At 38.8% G+C, this 25932-nt stretch overlaps 1 protein-coding gene across 2 annotated transcripts in view; it reads left to right on the top strand.

Moving 5' to 3' along the window:
- The window catches only part of LOC121276392 (apoptosis regulator Bcl-2-like), a 171996-nt gene extending 147835 nt beyond the window's left edge, over window positions 1-24161 (top strand). The window contains exons 2-3 of one of the 2 annotated variants that reach the window (XR_005942652.1): window positions 17809-18104; window positions 19299-24161. Coding sequence is in view for 1 of the 2 variants with exons in the window: in XM_041184736.1 (XP_041040670.1) it covers window positions 17809-17943 (135 nt within the window). In the remaining variant the exon portion in view is untranslated. Of the gene's footprint in view, window positions 1-17808 lie in introns of both variants that reach the window. The other variant, XM_041184736.1, reaches the window with a different exon arrangement.
- The last annotated feature ends 1771 nt before the right edge of the window (window positions 24162-25932 follow it).

The following is a 25932-nucleotide window of genomic DNA, read 5'->3' as shown; positions in this document are numbered from 1 at the left end:
TGTGAGGTGTTGCTGGGATTTGAACCCAGAACATCAGCTAGGGTCTCAGGATTTTAATAGGCTAGTGACATTATCACAATGCCACCACCTCCCTTTAATATTCAATAACCACCTTGAGATTGCAAACTCCTGTTGGAATTTCTTAGCAAAACTTGTGTCTCAGGACTTCACTGCTAAAGTATGTAATTAAATTAGTGACTGTTGACTTGTTAGGGAAATCTGTGGCAAAATTGCATGCAGTCTGCTTTGTTTCAAGCTCATCATATGGCCCGGGGATTATAAATTATGGACCTTTGGGCCATTAATTGGTACAAGGTTACCTTTCATCTTGGAAGTAAACTGCACGTGAATATTTGCTTTGTTTTGTTTGCATAATTGAAACTGTTTGTTCTTAAACAATAGTATAACAGTATTAATGCTGGCTCCACTGTAATGGTATTTAAGATTTAGTACAAATCAAAGACCCCAATGTAAATGATTTCTAACGAGCATACAGGGAAAATATGTTCCTATTGCTTTTGTTTTTAGTTAAATGTGCTATTATGCATAAAGTACAAAATAATTGTATGAAAACATTTAGTACTGGTTAAAGCTCTTCATGGCCTTGACCCCCTCTATTCCTGTAACCTGCTCCAACCCTACAACCCTCAGAGATACCTGTACTCTTCCAAGTCTGGCCTCTTGCGCATGTCTGATTTGCATCACTCTGCCATTGACGGCCATGCCTTTAACTGCCAAGACCCCTAGCTCTAGAATTAATTCCCGAAACCTCTCTGCCTCTCTACCTCTTCTCCTTCAAGATGCACCTTAAAACTTTGACGAACATTCTGGTCACCTGTCCTAATACCTATTCAGCTTTGTATTACACTTTATATGCTAATTGCTCCACTGAAGAGCCTTGGAGTATTTTATTACCCTAAAGTTGCAATGTAAATAAAAGTAATTGTTATTCTGAAGCCTGATTTCTTTAGGTCTTCATCAGAACAAAATTCAATTAAATGAGCCCAGTACTGGGCCTACTCTTGTCTGGATCTCATTTTTGAGAACATGTTTGCCTCAAGTTACAAAATACAATATATGGTACAATGAACGCATGCTGGGAAAGCCAACATGAACAGTTTTTTTAAGATTTAAAGGAACAAGAGAAAACAAGTTGAGAGGAAGGAACAATATCATAAAATAGAAAGAATAAAGGTTGCAATCAGGTGAGATTGAGCATGGAAGGGCTAGAAGACAAGGGAGAAATTACTTATCAGTCTGCAAGCTCACCTTGTCTCCAGTATTGTACCCAGGAACATAAGAGAGTTATTAGAAGATCTGCCCATCCTGCATGCCCCACCACCCCCTCCCCACAGTGTCCAACATCATTGTTCACTTACTAAATACTGCCTGTAATTCAAAACTAATTTCACACAAAACTATAATTACATCTGTTGCCACCCACCCAAAGACGCGGTCCTTGAAAGAGTATTCTTTTAGTAAAAATACACATTGGCCCTGAAATTTCATGAGGGTTATCCCCGTCTCCTGTATCTGCAGAAGACATAGGGAAGGAAACTCTTTGTAAGTTCAGAACTTTTTTCCTGGACTTTGTAATTTCAATTTCTACCAAAGCTCGTGTATCTCTACAAATACAGTAGCCTGTCCCTGCAGCCTTTTATACCATTACATCCACAGTAACCTGCTTTGATTGTGCCCCTGTAACTTTGGCATTGAGGCTGCTTTATCCGAACTCCTGAAGATTCCCCTGAGCAAGCCTTCTTATGGTTCCTAAGGATTGCATCAAGTACAAGTTACACTGCACACGATGTGAAAAATAAGGGCAACTTGAATACTTTCAGGCGGGACTTATTTACCTAAATAAAAGAGGTTTGTGGATACATCTTGTGCTAATTAAAAAGGTCACTCCATGAATCCGCTGTGGCTACATGATTTGTAATGTGTGGCTCTCAACTGATAATGTAAGCTTGAACTGGTTGCATTGTATTTATCTCAAGGATGCTAATTTCACTCATTTCAGTATTGCATTCAATTTTAACCATTCATTTTCATGAGATGGGGCAGAGTATTATTCCTGAATGTGCATTAGAAATCTATCCTGATTTTTGATCCCTGAGGAACATATATATGGACTAAGTTGCAGATTAGTTTTTATTTGTATCTTGAACTACTTTGTTTGATTGAGAACTTTTGAATGTTAAGCCAGATGATAGTCAATGATTTTACTCCCCATCTCCTGGAAAGGAGACAAACGTAGTTGCTGAAATAAAAACAAAAAACTGTGGATGCTGGAAATCCAAAACATAAACAGAATTACCTGGAAAAACTCAGCAAGGCTGACAGCATCGGCGGAGAAGAAAAGAGTTGACGTTTCGAGTCCTCATGACCCTTCAACAGAACTATTGCTTGATGGTCTTATCAGCTTTGGCTGTCACCTCTTTTTCTTTCCCCACCTTCCTTCTCACATTCTCCACACTCAAGAAGAGTATGTGTGTTATCCCCGGTGTCCGGGCCAATATTCATCCCTCGAACAACATCAGAAAAAAATAGATATCTGGGTCATTATCACATTGCTGTTTGTGGGAGCTTGCTTTGTGCAAACTAGCTGCCATGTTTCCTCCAATACAACAGTGATTACATTTTTAAAAAGGCACTTCATTGCCTGTAAAGTGCTTTGAGATGTCCTGAAGTCATGAAAAGTACCAGTTAAATGCAAGTCTGTCTTTCTTTCATAATCCAGAGGCTGACATTGATGGTCTAGAGATGGTTAATTGAATCCCACATGGCATTTTGAGAATTTGAATGTACTTTAAGAAGTCTAGAAATAAAAGAAAACACTGACACAAAGCTGTCTGATTGCCATCAATGAACCAATTGGGCCATAATGCCCTTTAGGGAAGAAAACTTGCTGTCCTTACCCATTCTGATCTATATGTGCCCCCAGTTCTCCCCCAACCCCTAACCCCTACAATGTGATTGACTCTTAAATGAGCTCAACCAGCAAGTCACACAATTGTCTCATTCTGTTTGCTGCAATTCAGGAAGAGGTCAACCTAAGGGCACTTAGAGAGGGGCGATAAATGTCCTTTCTCACATCCAAAGAGGTGAATTTAGAAAGAAAAGATTTCACTTTGGTACTGCACACAGCACCTTTTCCTCTACCCTCCTGTCACTCCAGAACAATCCCCTAACAACTAATCTATTTCCTCTGATCTTTTGTATAATTTTTAGAACTTTTATTTTAAGTTCTCAACAGTTTAAGGTTATGTAGCAGCCTTCCGTGCATAACTTTGTTAAAGGCTGTCTGGAAAGCTAGTTACACAGTAGCCACACAAAGTTTTTCCTACAAATAAGAGGTTAAACTGGGCTAAAAGTTTAGGTAGACAGTTAATTAATTTATATATTCAAACACCAACTGAGTGATCATTCATCCAAATGTCATTTGCACATTGCGTAGAGAATGAAAAAGCTTTGCTTCAGCCTAGTTGGAGATTTATTTGAAACAGAAGTTTTGAAACATATTGGACTAGGTACTAAAGAGAGTAAAAATCTACATTAAAATGATTAGGCATATTATCAAGTTAAACTGGGGTCAAAGAACAAAGGAAAGTACAGCACAGAAACAGGCCCTTCGGCCCTCCAAGCCTGCGCCCATCATATTGCCCGTCAACTAAAACATTTTGCACTTCCGGGGTCTGTATCCCTCTATTCCCATCCTATTCATGTATTTGTCAAGCTGCCTTTTAAACACCACTATTGTACCTGCTTCCACCACCTCCTCTGGCAGCGAATTCCAGACACTCACTACCCTCTGTGTAAAAAAGCTTGCCCCGCACATCTCCTCTATAGTTTTCTCCTCTCACCTTAAATCTATGTCTCCTAGTAATTGACTCTTCCACCCTGGGAAAAAGCTTCTGACTATCTACTCTGTCCATGCCACTCATAATTTTGTAAACTTCTATCAAGTCGCCCCTCAATCTCCGTCGCTCTAGTGAGAACAATCCGAGTTTCTCCAACCTCTCCTCATAGCTAATAACCTCCAGACCAGGCACCATCCTGGTAAACCTCCTCTGCACCCTCTCCAACGCCTCCATATCCTTCTGTTAATGTGGCGACCAGAATTGCACGCAATATTCCAAGTGTGGCCTAACCGAGGTTCAATACAGCTGCAGCATGACTTACCAGCTTTTATACTCAATACCCCTGCCAATGAAGGCAAGCATGCCATATGCCTTCCTGACTACCTTATCCACCTGCGTTGCCACTTTCAGTGACCTGTGGATTTGTACACCCAGATCCCACTGCCCGTTGATGCACTTAAGGGTTCTGCCATTTACTGTATAATTCCTGCCTGTATTAGACCTTCCAAAATGCATTACCTCGCATTTGTCCGGATTAAACTCCATCTGCCATTTCTCAGCCCAAGTCTCCAACCGATCTATATCTCGTTGTATCCTTTGACAATCCTCTTCACTATCTGCAACTCCTCCAACCTTAGTGTCATCTGCAAACTTACTAATTAGCCCAGTTACGTTTTCCTCCAAATCATTTACGTATACTACAAACAGCAAAGATCCCAGTACTGATCCCTGCAGAACTCCACTAGTCACAGCTCTCCATTCCGAAAAGCACCCTTCCACTGCTACCCTCTGTCTTCTATGACCAAGCCAATTCTGTATCTATCTTGCCAGCTCACCTCTGATCCCGTGTGACTTTACCTTCTGTATCAGTCTGCCATGAGGGACCTTGTCAAAGGCCTTACTGAAATCCATGTATATAACATCCACTGCCCCTCCATCATCGATCATCTTTGTCACTTCCTCGAAAAACTCGATCAAGTTAGTGAGACATGACCTCCCCTTCACAAAACCATGCTGCCTCTCACTAATACGCCCATTTGCTTCCAAATGGTAGTAAATCCTGTCACGAAGAATCTTCTCCAATAAGTTCCCTACCACTGACATAAGGCTCACCGGCCTGTAATTTCCTGGATTATCCCTGCTACCCTTCTTAAACAATGGAACAACATTGGCCATTCTCCAGTCCTCTGGGACCTCACCCGTAGCCAGTGAGGATACAAAGATTTCTGTCAAGGCCTCAGCAATCTCCCCCATTTCCTCCCTCAGTACTCTGAGGTAGATCCCATCTGGCCCTGGGGATTTATTCATCTTAATATTCTTCAAGACGCCTACCACCTCCTCTTTTTTGATCTCAACATGATCCAGGCTTTCTACACGCTCTTCCCTAGACAAATTGACCGCTAAGTCCTTCTCTTTGGTGAATACTGATGAGAAGTATTCATTTAGTATCTCTCCCATTTCTTCTGGCTCCACACATAGATTCCCACCTCTGTCCCTGAGTGGGCCTACCCTTTCCCTGGCTACCCTCTTGATTTTTATATATGTATAAGAGGCCTCGGGATTTTCCTTCATCCTGTTTGCCAGTGACTTTTCATGACCCCTTTTAGCCCTCCTGACTCCTTGCTTAAGTTTCTTCCTACTTTTTTTATATGCTGCTTGGACTTCATCTGTTCCCAGCTTTCTAGCCCTTATGAATGCTTCCCTTTTCTTTTTGACTAATCTCACAATATCCTTCGTTATCCTGAGGTTCCTGAAACTTGCCATGCTTATCCTTCATCCTAGCAGGAAAAGGTCCTGAATTCTTATCAACTGACGTTTGAAAGCCCCCTACATGTTAGTTGTTGATTTGCCCTCAAACATCCGCCTCCAGTCTAGATTCCTCAGTTCCTGCCTAATATTGTTATAATTAGCCTTCCCCCAATTAAGCACCTTAACCTGAGGACTCCTGTTATCCTTATCCATCAGTACCTTGAAACTTGCTGAATTATGGTCACTTTTCCTAAAATGCTTCCCTACTGAAACTTCGACCACCTGGCCGGGTTCATTCCCTAATATCAGGACCTTCCCTAGTTGGACTTTCTACATATTCTATCAGGAAGCCCTCCTGGATGCACCTTCCAAATTCTGCACCATCCAAACCCCTAGCACTAAGTGATTCCCAGTCAATATAGGGAAAGTTAAAATCACCCACCACAACAACCCTATTGCTTTTACATTTTTCCAAAATCTGCCTACATAACTGTTCCTCAATCTCATGCCAGCAATTGGGAGGCCTATAGTAAACCCCCAACATTGTGATTGCACCCTTCCTATTCCGGAGCTCTACCCATATTGCCTCGTTGCATGAGCCCACTGAGGTGTCCTGTTGTACAGCTGTGATATTCCCCTTAACCAGCAGTGCAATTCCCCCACCTCTTCTACATCCCTCTCTATCCTGCCTGAAACATCTAAATCCTGGAACGTTTAACTGCTAATCATGTCCATCCTTCAACCAAGCCTCTGTAATAGCAAAAACATCATAGTCCCAAGTACTAATTCAAGCTCTAAGCACATCTGCCTTGCCTATTATACTTCTCGCATTGAAACAAATGCATTTCAGACCCCCAGTCCCACTGTGTTCAGTAATTTCTCCCCACCTGCCCTTCCTCCTAGTCCTACTGGCCATATTCACTGGTTCCCAGTCATTTATTTCACCTGAATGACTGCCCCCTCAGTTCAATGTAAAAGATCCTATGACATTATCTGAAAGAGGAGGAAAATTCTCTACAGTGTCCTGGTCAGTATTTGTTTCTCAACTAATGGACAAATTATCCAGTTGCTAACCAGATTGCTTTATGTGCACAAACTTGTTGCTAACATTTGTTATGTTAAAACAATGACTACACTTCTCAAAATTAGTCAATTGGTTGTTAAAAAAAACTTTGGGGTGCCTGGAGGCTGTAAAAAGTTTAGTGTATATCCAAATTCTCTATCTTTGTTTTGTGTACTCTTCTTTCATGTTCTGTCTTGCATTCTGTTTCTTTCTTTTGTTTTTTCTCTCTCACACACACACTTTCTCTCTCTCTCACACTCTCACACACATTCTCTCTCTTAAACACACACACACACACACTAACTCACACATACTTTCTCTCACACTATCTCACACTCTCTCTCACACACACTGTCTTTCACACACACTATCTCACTTTCTCAGACTCACTCTCTCACACACACCCTCTTTCTCTCTCTTTCACACACACACACTCACACATTCCTTTACTCGCATCATTTAGCAGCATTCTGCACTGGTCAATGAGGATCCCGTTGCTCATGGGCTTCCAGAGTTATCTGGTTGGATGAGTTGGGCATAAAATCCCAAGCCCAATGACAGGATTTGCAACTCCAGGTTGTATTAAATACAGAATGGTAAACAGTACAGTTAATAATAAATTGAGAGTATATTGTTACCTCCTCCTGGCTATAACATAAATATACACCACGCTTTATTGGAGCCTGCAGAGGTCAGCATTAAAAACACATAAATTACATGATACTGACATTTACCTTCAAGGCAGGAACTTGTGCATCTTCCAAACTTAAGATGTGAGGGACAAGTTTTTTTGTTGCAGGGTAAATGATGGCTTCATTTAACTCCAGTCTAATGACATAAGCCAGTTAGACTTCTCAGATTTTTTTTTTGCCCTCCACAGTTTGACATTTGTATAAATCTCTATACATAAGTCTTAAGACAAAACCTAAAACCTTATTTCCTTTCCTCTTTGCTTTTCATGTTTGTTCAATTGTAACAGACTTAGTTTCTCCAAAAGTCTGGAGTCAGTGTTTGGCATCAAAAGCATGTGGTACACGTCTAACAGATGCAGATTGTGTATATTTTTTTTAACAAGCAAACAATAGGGCATTCCCTTTCATTAAATGGAAACCTCGCTCTGTTTCATTCAACACAATGCAGCAAGGATATCCTGTTGAACCAATAGAGATAACCATGGAAATAAAGTCACTTCCTGCCAGCTGTTCAACGCTTAATTCATCAGGAAGTTCTCACTTCCTTTTTGCTTCATTTACTGCCTACATTGCTAATGGTGAGCTAATAATACAACAGGACATTCAGTTACTGAATGAAATCTTCTGAAATGTGTAAATCATTAACAAGTTACACTGTTTACTTTGATTGCAACCATTTTAGCGAGGCATGTTGCAATATTTCTATCTTCGTATGCCTATCTTCCACACTCTGTGAATTTGAGCTCATCCAAAACTCTGCTGCTAGTATCCTAACTTGCAGCAATCCTGTTCACCCATCACCCATGTGCTTGCTGACGTTCCTTGGTTCCACGTCCAACGAATTTAAAATTCGCATCCTTGTTTTCAAATGCCTTTGTGGCCTCGCCTTGCCTATTTGTATAACCTCCTCCAGCCTTATTACCCTCAAAACTCTGGGTTCCACCAATTCTGGCCTCTTATACATCAGAGTTCTTTGACCCAAAAATTGGTGGCCATCTCTTTAGCCCACTAGAGCTCAAGCCTTGAAATTCCCTAATGAGACCTGTCCACTTTACTAACCCAACTCCTTTTAGATACTCCTTTAAACCTACCTGTTTGATCAAGCTTTTGATCACAGATTGCTAACACCTCCTTATGCAGCTCAGTGTCAAATTTTGTCTGACACTGCTCTTGCAAAGTGTCTTGGAATACTGAATATAAACATAAGTTGTTGTAATCAGCAGGAGTGACAGTTGAAAATTGACCCTAGTGTGGAAAGGTGAGGCAGAAAATGGATTTGTAGGCCACTTAAGGAGAGAAAATTTAAGCCACAGTGCTGAAAATCAGGATTCAGTTTGGTGAAATAGGAACATGAGAAAAGAGCTGTGTCAAAACAGTACATGTTAGAGAAGCATATTTTAACCAGTCAGTTCTTTCATGATTTCTTAATTTCCTCATAGTACACAGAAAATTTTATTTTTGTACTTTTACCTAGTTAAAAGATTAAGAAATTAGAGACTGGATATTTCAATTTATACACAGAAACACAACTTATTGCATTATTTATTGAAAGAAAATTAAGCTAATATAAAATAGCTGCTGGGCACAGTGTCTCAGCACTATGATAAATATTGCCAGACTATTTAAAGCTTTAAAGTTTAGGCATGCAAATCTGAATGTATTGGGCTTCAGAACCAAAAAAAGTCCACAGAAATGAAAAATGAACCAAAGAAGCTTCCTTCAGAGGGAAATTCAAGCAAAACTAGTGATTTCAAAGTTGGCTGACGTCTAATTGAGGTTTGATATTTTAAGAAAGATTTAAAGTAACTCCAGTCACATTGGACTTGGGTATACAGGGCAAATCAAAGTTTGGTGGCAATACTAAACTCAGAAATATAATAATGAGAGTGGTAAGATACTCCAGGAGGAATTGGACTGGTAACACATGGGAAATGCTGTTGAATTCCGAGAAGTGTGAGGTGGTACATTTTAGTAAGTCGGATGAGGAGAGACAGTATTAATTATACAATGTTAAAGGAGTGTAAGTGCACAAATCTTTGAAGCTGTCAGGACAAGTTGAGAAGATTGTTCAAAAAAGCATGTTGGATCCTTGGCTTTATTAATAGAAGGATGGAGTACAAAAGCAAGGTTGTTACGATAAATCTTCCATGGAACACTAATTAGGCCTCAGTTGGAGTATGGTGTTCAATTCTAGGCACTTGGGATTCTTGGTAAGAGTGTCAAGGCCTTGGAGCATGTTCAGAAGAAATTTGCTAAAATGGTGCCAAGGATGAAAGATTAGAGTTACGTGGAATGACAGGAAATGATCTGGTTGTTCTCCTCAGGGCTGCAGGCTTAAGAGGATATTTGATTGAGATCAAAAATTGTGACTGGTTTTGTTAGATTAAATAAAGAGAAATAGTTTCTAGTGGCGGAAAGGTCAGTAATCAGACCTTAAGGTGACTAGCAAAAGAACCAGAGGTGACATGAAACATTTTGTGATCTGGAATTCACTCTGAAAGGATGGTGGAAGCAGATTCAGTAGTAACATTCAAAAGAGAATTGGACAAATATTTAAGGGAAAAAGATTCACAGAGTGATGAAGAAAGAACATGGGGGGTGCGGTTTGGCAATTGGATAGCTCTACTAAAGAGCTGGCACAGCTGTTTCTTTCTATGATTGTGAATCGGAGGCTACATCGGTGTGGGAAGGGATGGGAGATGGAAGCAGATTTTCACTGAAAGAATTTGGATAAAAGTCTTTGAGAAAAGGTGGTGAGAGATGAACTCTGACAGTGAGGCAATTTTCTTGAAAACAAGGTTGGGAGATTTTTCAAAGCTGCCCTCACTTTGCTGGCGTTAGAGAAAAAAAGACTTGTATTTATATAGCGCCTTTCCTGACCTCAGAATGCTCCAAAGCACTTACAGCCAATAAAGTACTTTTTGAAGTGTAGCGATTGTAATGTAAGAAGTTACTGCAATGTAGCAAGGTGCATGGCACTAGGAAGTTCTGAGGAACAAAGGGACCTTGGCGTGTGTGTCCATAGAGCTCTGAAGGCGAAGGGGCACGTTAGTGGGGTGGTGAAAAAGGCATATGGGACACTTGGTTTTATCAATCGAGGCATAGATTACAAAAGTAAAGAGATCATGTTGGAGTTGTATAGAACCTTGGTGAGGCCACAGCTGGAGTACTGTGTGCAGTTCTGGTCACCACATTATAGGAAGGATGTGATTGCACTAGAGGGGGTGCAGAGGAGATTCACCAGGATATTACCTGTGATGAAACATTTAAGTTATGAAGAGAGGTTGGATAGACTTGCGTTGTTTTTGTTGGAGCAGAGAAGACTGAGGAGCAACCTAATCGAGGTGTACAAGATTATGAGGGGCATGGACAGGGTGGATAGGGAGCAGCTAGTTGAAGGGTCAGTCACAAGGGGGCATAAGTTCAAGGTGAGGGGCAGGAGGTTTAGTGGGGCTGTAAGGAAAAACTTTTATACCCAGAGGGTGGTGACAGTCTGGAATGCACTGCCTGGGAGGTTGGTGGAGGCGGGTTGCCTCGCATCCTTTTAAAAGCACCTGGATGAGCACTTGGCACGTCATAACATTCAAGGCTATGGACCAAGTGCTGGTAAATAGGATTAGGTAGTAGGTCAGGTGCAGACTCGATGGGCCGAAAGGCCTCTTCTGCACTGTAAAGTAGGGCAGAAGCCCTATTTACATACACATACCTGGCAGGATAAAGCTGACAGTGGGAGCAGCTCCAAGGAATTTGCTGGCCTAAGTTTTTTTCTACCCACTGCAGGTAGACAAGGAACTGAAAGTTCCTGTCACCCACCACAGTTACATATGTACATAAATTTGTGCATACACTGCTATGTAACATAGGGAGCAGCATGGTTCAGGACTACGCAGCTACAGGGTTATAGCTATGTAGGCAATGGAAAAGGTGGTAATGTGTTCAGTCTCTTTGCCTCCCATCCTTATTTCTTGTGCTAATCTTCCAAAAACTATAGGAGTCACATCTGAAGTTTTTGAACTTAGGCTTGTTACAGTTGTTTTGCTGCTTTTCTTCCTTTATCTAATGTTAAGGATTTGTAATATGTTGGTTGGAATTTATTAATTTCCTTTTAGAATACATGATGCATTAAGGCTATTTTTGCAGGCAATTTGCATGCTCAGGATTGAAAATAATGCGTACTCTGTTGGCACTTGAGTCTCTGAAATTATATTCTGCTAATTGTGCTAACTTAATTAAACTTTTAGTTAGCTAAAATTGGGACAATGTTTGATAAGTCTTTATAGATTCATGTCTTTTAGTTGTGTCAGACTAAATGCATTTGAGCTGTGGTCAGAAGTTCTCTTTAAATAGGCTTGAGGAGTTAAATAGCCAAGAGCTGCTAAGAAGATATTGGCTGCAATTTTTCAGTTGTATTGATGGCAAAACTCAACAATTGCCATCACTATAACTGTGAAATTGACAGCAACTTCTGGCACCTGCACATGTGCAGTTAAACACAGAAATCCAGAAGTAGCTGTCATTGATTCCCTGCTTCTCCACGGGGTGCACTGATGAAGTCCTGCAGGTGGCAATCTTTAGAAATCACTGAACTGACAAGAACTTCCCTTTTCACACTGTCATGTTGCTATTAAAAACCTCTGAAAAAGTTGTGCCTTTTTGAATGAAGTGTAACTGGATTTTTAATAGTGTACTAAGTCATAACTGCTGCCAAATCACTTCCCTGGCTCTGGAAAATCAATTTTATATTTGCCTAATGTCAACTTTTGCCAATTCATTCCTCCATTTTAAAATATTTAAGTTAATGATATTTGAGCTTCTAAAGTGTATGCTCCAATCTTTATTTCACTCTGTAAAAACTATAAAACGTAAAGGATAATCAATCCTTTTTACATCCTGTTTCGGTCTCTGTGAAAATGCTTCAATTTGATTGGCTGCTTACCCCACTTGATGACATCACTGTTGCTGGACACCAGGAGATTCCTTGACTTGGTGCCATATTCAAATTAATGTTGAGAAACACAAAATCCATGCCACAGAGATTGATAGATCTTTGTGAGAAGTTTTCTTTGAAGTCAGCAGCAAGCACCTTCTCTTGACTGCAAGTACCAGACTAAATAGAAGAAAAAGTAGAGCTGGGCTGGATTTTCGCGAGTGAGGCTCAAGTTATTGGGTATGTGCAGCAGACAAGCCATTGGATTTTTAAATAAAGGGCAGAGGGCAGTAGGTTACACATAAGCTGAGGTTGAAGGTGTAGTATAGACTAGAGCATTGGGCGGCAGTGAACGGGAGAGAGTGTGGTGGCTACGGTTAGCACAAAAGGATGAGAAGGATGAAATTGCCAGTATACACATGATTTTAGAATGCTTTGTAGGGAGAGGTGGACTAGGTCCTGCAGAGTAGTAGTGTGTGCAGGTGTGCTTCTATCTGTTAGGGGAATGGGGAAGTTGTACCTGGAGAGTGGCTGTTCGTTTAACTGGCAGGAAAGGGAAGTTTCTGTCTAAATGATCACACAATTGAAGGGCATATTGTATGCATTTGTGCTTTCTTTTTCTTAATTATTTAGTTGATTATTTGCCATGTCAAGGCTATACAATTGATAGTTGAGCTATCATAATATCTGTATGAAACAAAAATATATTAATAGAATACAATGATCAATCAGAAATGTGATTCTGGGATCTGATTGATTAAAATTCAGAGATTTAATTGGTTGAAAGAAAGAACAAATTTGCATTTATACCGTCCTTTTCATGTTTTCAGGGCTTCTAAATAAATTTATGATCAGTGAGTTAGCTTTATGGTATCGTTAGTCCTTACTGTTAAACAGGCAAACATGACCATTTTCTGTACAGCGTGATCTCACAAACAGTAATGAAATGTGTCACCAGTTGATCTTTCTTTTGGTTGGTTGAGGGATAAATGTTGACCAAGAGAACCAAAGAGGAACTCTCCCTTGCTTTTCTTCAAAGATCTAACATTTGCTTGATTGAGCAGACATAACTGAGTTTAACATGAAGTATCAACATGGATTATGTGTTCAAAGCTCTGGAGTCAGGTCTTAAGCCCTTCAGACAGTTGTAAAAGTACTACCACTAAGTCAAGGCTGAAAGGGTTCTCTCTCTCGCTGGCTGAATGATCTGATTGGTTGAAAGGACAGCGTGGCATTGATGCATGTTGCTACATTAAAACAGACAGTTGTTTTTAAACATTGCACAGATATATGAATTATGACAAGCAGCTCTTTTCTAAATTACTATTAATTGTCTGTTCAAAATTCAGGTGCCATTGCACAACCAATTAATGTCTGAAACCTGGGAAATATTTTTTTATAGTGGGGAATGATCAACTTTTAAGAGAAAAACTTCCAAAATTACTCTGAGGTCAAAAATTTTTTTTTTCTACATTTCTATAAAACTTTTTTTTCTTTTTCCATCAACATATCTCATCTTCCATGTTTTATCAATACAATTATGATCAGTAATCTTTTGAACTCAACTTTCTCTTGTTCCTTCTAAGTTGAAATACATGAAACTTACATATCTCCTAGTATATCTCCACTCTGTTGAAATCAATACCCATCAACGAGGGTGTCATTGCAAGTCAACGTTTGTAAGTCTTTTTTATGCGCAGCATGGTGAGGCATTCTGGTGCTTGTTGCAGAATATTTCACTAACCCAGTGCTGGATATTCCCCTCCCAATGCTAAGCAAACCCATGTAAAGAGGCCCAAGCTGGAGGCGTGTGGGCACACAATTTTGTATTTACTACGCCATTCACGTTGGGTGCCTTTTTCCCCAGGGCAGGAAACGTGGCATATTGTGACCTAACAGTCATGTAAAATGACATTGGTATCACCATTTAAATGCTTGCAGCAAATACAATTTTCCCTGATTTTGGTAGTTTCCTTGAGGTGGCTGGGTTCCTGAAGGCTGTGTGAGCCACAAGGTGAGTAAGTTCATGAATCTTGGGGGAAGCCTGTTGTGCAGTCAGGAACCACCTGACAGGTAAGTTTAAAAACTATTGCCAACTTCAAATATCATATTTAGATGTTGTTGATAATTTAAATATATTATTGATGCAGTGATTGGTAAGTGACCATTAAATTGTTGAGTATTGTGTAAGTCTTCACTTGCATTAGAATACTTCATCTAATGGAGAATCTGATTCCAATGGGTCATCTGGGTACTACGCTTTGATTTTATGTTGATTTAAAGTCCAGACGCCTTAGATACTTTGTGAAAAAAACTGATCATATTCTTTGATTGAAGCTCCATCTGGTGTACTTTTGAAAAAGAGGATGGCTGGACAGGCAACTTCAAAGACTCTACTGTCTTTGAGCTTTATGGTGTTTGTTTATTCAGATGTGCAATGTAATTCCATTGAATGCATGGCTGAGTTTCAAGCCCCATTAGTAGATTTAGCTCAGCAGAGGTTGTTGACACAGCTGTGGAGTGGACTGTGTGCTTTGTTTAATTGACAGTTTTATGAGCAAATAAAGGATTTTTGAAAAGTTTTTTAAAAACTTTATTTATTTTAATAGATTAATGAGCTCTTGAGAAGAGAGTTTTTCAAGAAGTTTCATTGGCTGTGCTTGACAGTTCAATTAGCTTCTAAGAGGGACAGTTTTTTCAACTGAAGTTTGGATAGATGAGTGATTTTTAAAAAAAAATTCCATGAGCCTTTCAAAGATTTCCCAGTGTTATTATATGGTTACTGTGCATAGTGGTTACTAGGTGATTGGATGGGCCGTGGGAGTATGGATGGGGCATGGCAGGTATGGAGTGGGTAGGGAGGATATGGGAACATGGAAGGATATGAGGGGGAATGGGGGCATATGAGGGGGCATAGGGCTTGGGTGAGTGGGGTGAGGGCTAAGTAGCCTGACAACCATGTAGAGAACTGGGCCAATGTTCTAACCCACCAGCCTCAGCATCTATCCACCTCCGGTGCCACTTCAGGCCTGCTTTAGCAGGCCGCGGCCACAGCTGACCCTGACTCTAAGAGATGAAAATTCCATGTGAATGAGCTGACTTTCAGAAGTTGGGAACATGACGTCAGGAAATGGCCTGACTCATGCTTCCCAACTTGAAGGGGAAAATCCAGCCGTCCAGTACCTATGTGCAACACTTCCAGGTCAGGTACAACCAGTTACATGTAAGTTTCTTCAATGCCACTTCAACAATGTGCCTCAGTTCCAACTTCAGAAGAGGTAACTCTCTGCTGCAACGGGTGGCATTTTCTTATTTCCCTGTACCAATCAAATTGGACTTAACAAAATCACAGAATTTTAACGGCAGAGAAGGAGGCCCTTCAGCCCATTGTGTCTGCACCGGCTCTCTAAATGAGCATTATGACCTAGTGCCATTGCCCTGCCTTTTCCTCATACCCCTCCACGTTGTTTCTATTCAAATAATCATCTAATGCCTCGATTGAGCCTGCCTCCACCATTCTTCCAGGCAGTGCATTCCAAACCCGAACCGTTCGTTGTGTGAAAAAGTTTTTTCTCACGTCACATTTGCAACATTTGTCAATTAGTTTTAAATTAGCTTCTTGGTTTATTTTGCAGATTAACAATGCTATATAAGTGCACATTGTTGTTGAGTCCTTTCTAAGCTGTAGACTTGTATCTGCTGGAACTGATTTGAGGATGAGTGAACTCATTTCACGTAAGGTTCTTACAGCCAGAAAACAGGTGACATATTTATTGGGACTATGTGATTCTGTTCATTTATGTTTAGGACCTTTAGTTTTCTATTGAATAAATCAAATTTATTTTTAACCATGTGGGATTAGTGGATCTTCTAGGATTTTCACTGATGATTTGTGGATTGCATCCTGTGACTCTGCGCATTTTATTTTGAAAACTGTGAGTCAGTGACCTTTCTCATTATATGTTCTTCTGCATTAATGATTTTTTTCCCAAGACCTTGGAATTGTGGCACTCCCTACATGCCTTACCCTTTTCTTCCTCTTCAGCCTTATAAATAATAAATGTGGCGCCATCTACTCAGTGCTCCCTGGTTTAGCTCTTTTATTCTTTTCATGCTTGGTGGTGCCCGACACTATCATGGCCTTTCACCTTTCCATTATATTGCCATCAGCCTGCTCATATCTATACATGAACGACATTATTTATGCACCTCAAATAGTAAGAACTGGAGGCACAAAGAAGTGCTGCAAGTCTTTGGCTATAAATCCTAAAATATATGTAATATGGAAGGGGATTGTACAAAATCGGGAGTCAAACTGAGCAACACTGTTATCATGAATCCCCTATGCCCTCTATTGGTTGAAAGATTTTCTTCATGTGCTTTCTCTCAAAATATATTTATAGTCTTCACAGGTTAATTTATTTGCAAAGACTAATTTGTGAAATGTGTAAGGACAGATTACTACAAGGCCCCTTGTTTTGCTCATGCCCCTGCAAAAATGAAATATGTTAAAGTATTCAGCCTTTTAAAAACCAAATCCATGTTAAATGTGAACATGCAGTGATGTAGCTTTTTTTTTAAAAGATTCTGTAGATATCTGTCACATTGGTAAAACTGCATTTACTGCCTATTCTTAGTTGGTCTGGCATAGTGGTTGTTTTGTGAAACTTGCAACTAGGTCACCTCAAAGAACATGAAAAATCACATCTATGTCAGATCAGGTAGGGCAATTTTCATAGTCCACAAGTAATCACATTTATTGAATTCATTTTCAATATTTACTGAAGTGTGATTTGAACTCTCAGCCTTTGGGTTGTTAGTCTGCTCCAAATTCTTAGTTCTGTCTGAGTTGAACATAGAGAAATTTATTGATCATGTCACTGAACAGCAAACAGGCATTACAGAATTTCTTGCTGTATAGAGTAGGAATCTAATATTTAGCTTATATTTAGAGCTGCTTGCAACTGGAATGGCAAATGATACCAGCTGAACAATTCAGGAAAAAATTAAAACTGGAAGAAGACTGAAAAAGAAATAGATCTTATCAGTTTTGCAAATATACACCAGCACTTAAAAAAATAAAAGCACAAAAATGATGTTTGTGCAACTTACTAATGTTACCAAAGTTTGCAATGGTAAAATTTAGTTTTTCAAAGTAAACAGAAAAGCTTATAATTGTTCTCAAATATCTGAATGAAATATGTCATTTTTGTAGAGTATTTTGCAGTTTAATGTGGGGAACATATTTAATGAGCTTCCAGATTTCAGCACAAACTTTTTTCTGTTACTTTAACCAGTATGGTACTGTACCCTATATCATTCTGCCTCTGTTCTATGAGGTGTGGTTCAGTATCTAAAGTCATGTAACAAGTGCATTTAGAGTGACCTCTGGTTGTTTAAATTCTACCCATTGTACAAGAAGCTGTATTGATATTCTATGGGGGACACTGTAGTTTAATTTCTTATTGACTCTGGAAAGGTTTATTCACTAATTTCCATTTTTTTCCTTTTTTCCAGGATGCCTTTGTGGACCTATATGGGAACAATGTGGAACCTCTTTTCGACATCCCATGGCCTTCTCTTCGGACTGTCTTGGGCATTGCTGCTGTGGGGGCTTGTATAACCTTTGCTTATCTAGCCCACCAGTATTAGCCATGATTATTCAAGATTTTTTTTTAACTAAAACTGCTCGCAAAAAATTCTTAGGCTGCTTTCAGGTTACAGACAAATTGTTTTATCTAATGGGATCAAAATATCAGCCCTCTTGACACCTTAGTAATATTCTTATATTTATAATCATTGAAACTTTTCAGGTATGTTTATAATATTTCTTTGGAGTTTGCAATGAGTTTGTTCATGAAAATGTAAATGTGAAGCAAATTCTAAAACTACATTTCATTGTGGTTGGACTTCTTAAGCTGACTGGAATCTACATTTCATAATATATTGGAAGGATTGTGTTACAAGATAGTGATATGAGTGGGTAGAATTTTGCCTGCATCAATGTGTGAGGCAAGAACCCTGATTTTGGTCTTGTCTTGTAATGCACTGGTTATAGTATAGTGCTTGACAATTGAGCATTATGTGAATTAAGATGAGTACATGACAGGGATTGCCAAATAATCTCTGATTATTACTGAAAATTACTGAAAGTGTTGGAAAATGTGGCTTAAGTAGCTGTGTTAACTAAAACTTAAATTAATCATGACCCCAAGACTTATCATTGTACAGAACGTCATGGAATGACTGGAGGGGATTTCTTTGTGCTGATTTGAACATATGGAAATTTATTGATCATGTCATTGAACGGGTATTACAGGATTTCTTGTTGTTTAGAGTGTACTTATACCTGATACTTAGCTTATAATTAGATCTGCTTGCAATTAGAATGGCATCTGATACTGATAGTAAAGAATTCAGAAGAAAATTAAAACTGGAAGGGGACTGAAAAATAAGTAGCTATTATCAGTTTTGCAAATATACACCAGCACTTAAGGGAAATAAAAAAAAAACTGATGCTTGTGTAACTTGCCAAAGGTCACCACGGTAAAATTTAGTTTTTGAAAGTAAACAACTTTCAATTGTTCTCCGGTGTATAACTGAACTATATCATTTTTGTAGAATATTTTCTTGTTTAATGTGAAGAGCATATTTAATGAGCTTCTCGATTTCAGCACAACATTTTTTTGATGTTTAACTATCGTTCTTGTAATAGGTGTTTTTAAGAAAGAAACATACTCACAAAAGCCCCCTCCATTTGCTTTTAAAATTTAACTTCAAAATTTTTCTTTAGTTTTATTTAAAGTTTACAATTCTTACTAAACAGAAAGGCTGCTATTAGGTAAGTGTTGTAGAATAATTAACCAGCTCTAAATAGAGTAAATACCAAAGAGTGATTCCTAAATTACTGCTGTGTGAAGATTATAAGATACTGCTTGCTTTGGATAATGCATCTAGTTTTGAACTTTCTGACTGTGCTGGTGAAATACATACATTTTCCCAAACAGAAATTACTTCCAACCAGAGAATCCAGCTATATGACATGACTTTGCAAAAAACTGCTCACCAACAAAGTCTAGAATATTCTCACTCTTCAAAGAGACTAGAATGGAATGTTGTGCCTTTGTCTTGTAGAAAATGCCACATCGACAAACTACTGAAGACCATGCTTGCTTTTGTGACACTTCCGTGGAGATTGGCTTCAGGGACCTTGGGGAAGTTCACCATTTCTTACAGTATGACTAAACTTCTTTGGGTGACTTCTGCTTCTAAAATGTCAAGACTTACCTGTGCTTTAATGCTTTCCAACTCAAGTACTTGCTTCTAATGCATCCACTGAAAATTCTGAAGAATAAGTAAATTAGTCATAATGATTACCAGATGCTAAAGGGAAAGCAAATTGTATTTGCAGTAGTGCTTCACCTATTGATGATTACCAACTTCAGCCTACCAACATTGCATAAGACAAAGTGAATGTACTGTGAAGGAATGAGCAAAATTGAAATCATCAGTAAGCTAACAGTATTGTAAATTCATTTGGAGTGATAAAAGGCTAACAAGAAAATTAAGCACATATTAGAAAAAATATTTTTTTAAGCATTTTATGTGGTTGTAAAAAAGCCATTTCTGTTTGAAGATTAAACTTGGTATAATTTTTGTGTTTGTGCATCTTCAGTGCACTCTAGTATGTTATTTCTATTGCAGGATGAAAGCTATCTTGTCATTTTAGAAGCTGCGCTTTTGTGTCTTGGGTGTAATATTTTCTGTTACTTGATGTGTTATTTTTGTATAATATTGTGTTATTGTACTCATTGATGTGTGCTGTTTGTCACTATGATGAGCCCTAATTATTTGATAAAATTACAAACCTGGACAATAGCTTGTAGGAAATGAGCAGAAAGAAATACTTGGTTGAGAAACCAGGTTTACAAGATGTTGGCTTGCTTTTTTGAAATTTAAATCTAGTCCAACCCAAAGTATTCATTTAATTTAGGAAATAAAGGTTACATTTATTATTTAAAATGTTCCAAATCTTCACCGCCAAACCTAAATGCCTGGCAGCAACAATGGCATTTACACTTAATGCAAAATATTAAGGCTGTTCAGGTATGATCTTTGGTAGACATACCTTTCCATTATCATATTGAGTCCTTGTTACAAAAAAACAGCACCAATTAAGCAGCCTTTTCTACCTTATATCATTAGTCCTGCTCAACTTCTAGTCTATTACATGGGCATAATTATCCTGAAATGTGTGCCACAAAACAACATTGCGAGACACCTGAGGAACATGAAAATAAGTTATAATATTGATTTTGAAAGAAGTGTCTCCCATCATCTGGAATGCCCAACTACTTTTCTGGAAGGATTTGATGCTCTTTTGGAGATGCCTAGCCTGTATGCAAGTATGTATTCTTTATGCAGCAATTCTAAACAGAGTTCAGACTAACTAACTTCTTCTACTATATTTTTGTAGAAAGTAATATTTTTTATTTAACAGGCAAAAAGTATTCTTAATTGTTACCAATTTTTTTTTTATAAAACAGGATTCAACAGTGATAGCATTCAACTGACAGCATTTTTGTAGGTTTATCATTTTGGATAAAACAGAGTGGTCCTTTACAATTAGTAAATGTATTGCTTATTTTAAAGTCTTGTTCCTTGCCCTGGGATTCCTTTAATTTAGTACACTCCATCCAATACATTTTTTGTTATGTGTGTCAGTGGCATGTGGAAGATAGTTTTTTAAAGCAAAGGGTTCTCTATCAAACATACTTCTAACAGCTATTGTAAGGGGACTTTTACCTCATCAGATATAACCTTAATTTTTAAAAAATTCTTCCATCTTAGTCCATCAATGCTGATGGTAATTGGATAAGAGATTCTGACATCTTTTTCTTGGAATTTTCATTGATACGCACATTTTATATAATGAATAGCCTTTTTCTGGGGAGGCTTTGTGGCACTGTGGAGGCGTCCCTACCTCTGGGCCAGAAGCTCCATGTTCATGTCCCACTTCAGGATTTGATGGTCACGGAAGGTGCACTCAGAAAGTGGCCGCACTGGTTGATTATCAGCCTGTAAATTTTTCCAATATGTCTCATGGCAGGCAATAAGAGCAGGAGTTTCCTGATAAGCTATACTGCAGAAAGCAACGGCAAACCCCTGCAGTACTTTGCCAAACATAATCATGGACCAACCCAATGGAAATCCATGGTCACTATCAGTTTCTTACGGCACGGTACCTGAAGGAGGAGCAGTCCTTCTTTGACAGAATGGACTTTGACAGGTTTAGGTTGAAAAAGTGTCTGCACCTGGCTTTAAAAAAATAATCAAGGGTTGTATTGTATTTTTTATCTTTCATTAGGTATGCACTTGTTTTCATGGAGACTTTGGTAAAGGTGGCTAGACACCCAAACAAAACTCCAAGTTAGATGGTGTACCTTGAATTGGCTACTTTTTTTTTTGCTAATCCTGTTTTAGTCCAAGCTGATTCAAGCATTGTTATGCTTGTTTGTCTCAAGGTATTATTGAGTTGGAAGAGAGTACTAGGTGGAGAATGTTTCTTTTTTAAAAAATGTGGTAAGTTGTTCTGACTGAATCCATTCTTTAATCCACCATTATTAAGCATTAAGGATACTTCATATGATTTGTGATTGAGTGGACTGTCAGTTCAAAGAAGTAATTTGATGAAGCAATATGCAGCTTCAATTACGTTTCCAAAATATGTCTATAAGCACACTGGTAATTGGAACGTAGGCACATCAATAACTGAAGGGTGTAATGGTGAATGGGAGAATCCATTGTTTGTACATGGAACATAGGTAGCTATAGAATTGATATATCATGATTCCAGGTACGAAGAATAAAAACCTGATTGATGCTGAGTTTATTGAACCTTTAAATATTTTGTATGGTTGACTTTGTCTTCTTTTTGTCCACAGTGACAACTATTTTTTTGTAATGAAAATGACTCATGTAAGATGGGGGTTGCGGAGGATTCACATATCTTTGTAAAGCTAACTAGGAATCCTTGGGTGCCCTTAAGGATTTTCCTTGTTTGGCTATTGATCTGTTGAAAATGTTTTTCATTTATTCATGCTCCTGGTATACAACAATTACCTTCTTGGTACTTTACAAGTCACTTTGGATGTAAATGGTTTGTATATAAACTATATGTTCATTCAACTAGTGTTTTTTTCCGTTGTTTTTAACCACAAATAATTCATGTCAATCGTTTTTAGACTTTTCAGTTTGTGAAGTATTTAAGAGACATTGAAGAATGATGTACTTGTATGTTAGATGGAACTTTGATTTTTCAGAAGTTGCCCACAAGTTGAGAGAACCATTGCTTTGTGCCATTGTAGTCTTTTTTCATGGAGCCAGTGGCCCTGCCCCCTGGCTGAAATGTCGGGGGCGAGCCCACCTCCGCAAGGCCAGGGAGCTATGATCTGATTTTATGGCTATTAAGTGACTCAGGTCATAGCTCCTGCCCTCATCTTGGAGGATGTCCTGCCTCCGAGAGATGCCAACCAATCAGATGGCTGGGAACTCTCCAGCCCGAACAGCATCACAAAAAACAGCATGGAAGACAGACTGCAAGGTAAGTGGTGCAGTTTCACTGGGGCCAGTCAGGCAAGCCCTGGGAAGAAGGCTGGTGAGGCGAGGGTGGGGAGGGGGAACAAGTGCTGTCGTGATTACCACTCAGAGGAGACTCTGGGTACAAGTGCTTGAACTGGAGCCCGTCCCCTAGGAGCATGCACACTATAGACGTGGGCATCCCCAGCCATTGGTAAAATACCAGCAGCAGTGGAAGGGAGGCCCTTAAGAGGCCATTAATTGGCTGACTACTGGATACCTACCCTGCTGCCTGTAAAATTCCAGCAAAGGTGGATAGGTGATGGACATGGTGCACCTGATTTTATGCCCCTCTGCCTGCTCCTGGAGGTAGTGTAAAATTCTGGCCTTCATTTGCACCATATTTAAGAATTATTTCCCCTTTCAAAGAAGCTTGAACACAGCAGAAGGCTGAAAGGGATGACCTCAGTCCTTGATTAGATCAGCATTTCCAACTAAATTCATGAAAAACATATTGTTGGAGCCCATAACCATTTGTGTGTGCTTTATACTTGCAAAACTGATTTATAAGACATTGATGTGACATTGCCAGGGATGCAACCAGACTTTTCCTGTGGTGAACTATACCCTTTCCTGCATTAAAGTAAACTACCTTTCCCACATAAATGCTTGTTCATGATTGAAAATGTACCAAAACGATCATGATCATAATTAAACTTGTGGTGTTTCAAGTGTGTGTCTGTATACATAATACGAAGTGTGAAATATTAAGGCAAAAACATTTTGTACATAAAAAAAGTTCTCTCGGGCACTAGTAGTGGCTGCAGTCCAGAGTGTCAGGGAAGGATAATCCTAACACAGACATTCTCACAACAGTTTTAGAGGCCATTTTGAAAAAGAAATGTAAAATCCTGTATTGTATCAGATGGATATGCTATTTCCTGTCCATTACCCAATTAAATTTGAAAATCTTCATACATCTGGGAAAGCTGCATTCCTGCACAAAGATTGGAATAAAGGACATGTTAGATAGTAAATGGCAGCTCATTGTAAATGGCCTTCATTTTACAGTAACTTGCAGAGAAAAAGAACTATAAGGACACCTGGCCTGTATAAAATCTAGACTTCATATATAAGCTACATATGACCTGTATAAGTTTCTTTAAAATATAGTATGAAAAGTGTCAAACATTCTATAATTCAGTTGAAAGATTTTAAATGTGTGATTTTGGTGTAGTAAATGCAAGACTGAGTTTGTAAACAAAAATACTTATAAAGTTTTTTTTAATATACTTATGTGTGATTATTTTGTAACAGCCATCAAAAAATGCCACAGCAGACTCCATTCACTTTATTAGTGTAGTAATGTTGCACAGAATAAAATCAAACTGTTGTTTATGTTACTTTATAATGAAGCCATCCTTCATTTCCTTGAATTCTTAGAGTATGTGTTCATCCAGTCTGACTGGGTTGGTGGGGGTGTGGATGGTGAAAGCGTCAAGTCTTGATAGAGATTAAAATAAATGTGAAGCTGGGGGGAGGGAGCAAGGAAAGTACCTGGATTTCTGCCTTTCAAAGCCAGGCAGTAAGGAATGACTATTCTGATCTCTGTTGTACAGTGTATTTTTGGCACTGATTTAAAAAAAATGTAAGTTTGCGATGGGAAAGCTGACCCTTCCCAGTTTTTTTTGTCATACATCGTTTATTGTTTCATGTTTTAAGATAGAAACCGATGAGGAATGCTATGTGGCCATTATTGGAGGAAGGAAATGCAGGGCTATAAGGAAAGAGTAAGAATGGGATTAATTTGATAGCTATTTCAAAGACCTGGCACAGCTCAATGGGCTGAATGGTCTCCTTCTGTCAGTAACATTCTATGATGATTATTTCAATTATCCAGAAAGATTTTCGAATCTTCTGCTCCCACCATGATGCATCCAACTGTTAAATGATTCCAACATCCTACCTAAAACCTCTTAATATTGGTCTTAAATTTGTTGTTTAGTAATTTGAATTGGACCACATTCTATTTTCACGATTTGCTTTGAATTATCTAGATTAATATTTTCTGTGTTATTTACTACCTATTATATTTCTGTAAGGTCACTTCCTTTCACAATGAAAAACCCATGTTTCTCCCATCTTTTCCCATAACTAAGTCGGCAGTACTATTTTTGAGCATAAATAATTGCTCAGACTCTTTTTTTTTGGATGCGAATCATGCCTGAAGTCAAAATTGCTAAGTGGATACCACTTGATCTCCTCCTAAGTTACCCATTATCATAAGTGCCAGTCCAGCAAATTGAAAAAGCGAACACCTTCCTTTTTAAAATTATAGTTCATAAACTCAATGAACAGGCAAATGTCAATCTCGATCATTGATTTATAAAATGTGCAGCTAGGTTTAGTGCATATTTTAGCTTGAATAACCCATATGAATTTAAACAGGCTTCAATCTGTAAGTTTGAAACAAACAAGTTGATAGTTATCATCTGCAATCAAATGATGTTAAAACACAGCAAAGAAAAATGAAGTTTGATGTGAATCTGTCCTGCTGATGGCAGCAGGCCTCCCCACTGGCAGCTCAAATCTGATTTTAGCCTTGCATGGAAGGTTGCACAACTATGTTTTTCCTAATTAGACCGTAGGTTAAGGTCAAGAAAAGCCTCATAAATCTAATGGAGTTTACTAATGAAAGTCTATATGACATAAAGGATAGTAGATGGAGGGGAAAAACCTGGTGTTAGCGCTGCAGCAGAATAGAGATAACAATACTCTGCATCTATTTCTGACCTTGGAAAGCAATTGGTACCGGCACTTGTACCTTGATTTTAACCTGCTACCCTCATCAAACGGGCAGGAGAGTGTTGGAATGAAATATCAGGATAGAGGAACTGGATCCCATTCCCAACCATTTAAATTTTAAAAAATGCAAATCAGGCTGTCAATGTGGTTCCTGCAAAAGCAGGTGGTGCTCAATGAAAGTTCGCAAGTAACACTGCAATGGCATCATCAGTGTTGCAACTTAAGCTTAACTGCGCATTGGGGAGCTCATGTTAAATG

This window comes from Carcharodon carcharias, chromosome 3, assembly GCF_017639515.1.
Source record: "Carcharodon carcharias isolate sCarCar2 chromosome 3, sCarCar2.pri, whole genome shotgun sequence".
In the NCBI taxonomy this organism is placed as follows: Eukaryota; Metazoa; Chordata; class Chondrichthyes; order Lamniformes; family Lamnidae; genus Carcharodon; species Carcharodon carcharias.
Note: the sequence above shows the minus strand (reverse complement) of the source record. Positions and strands in the feature narration are given on the sequence as shown.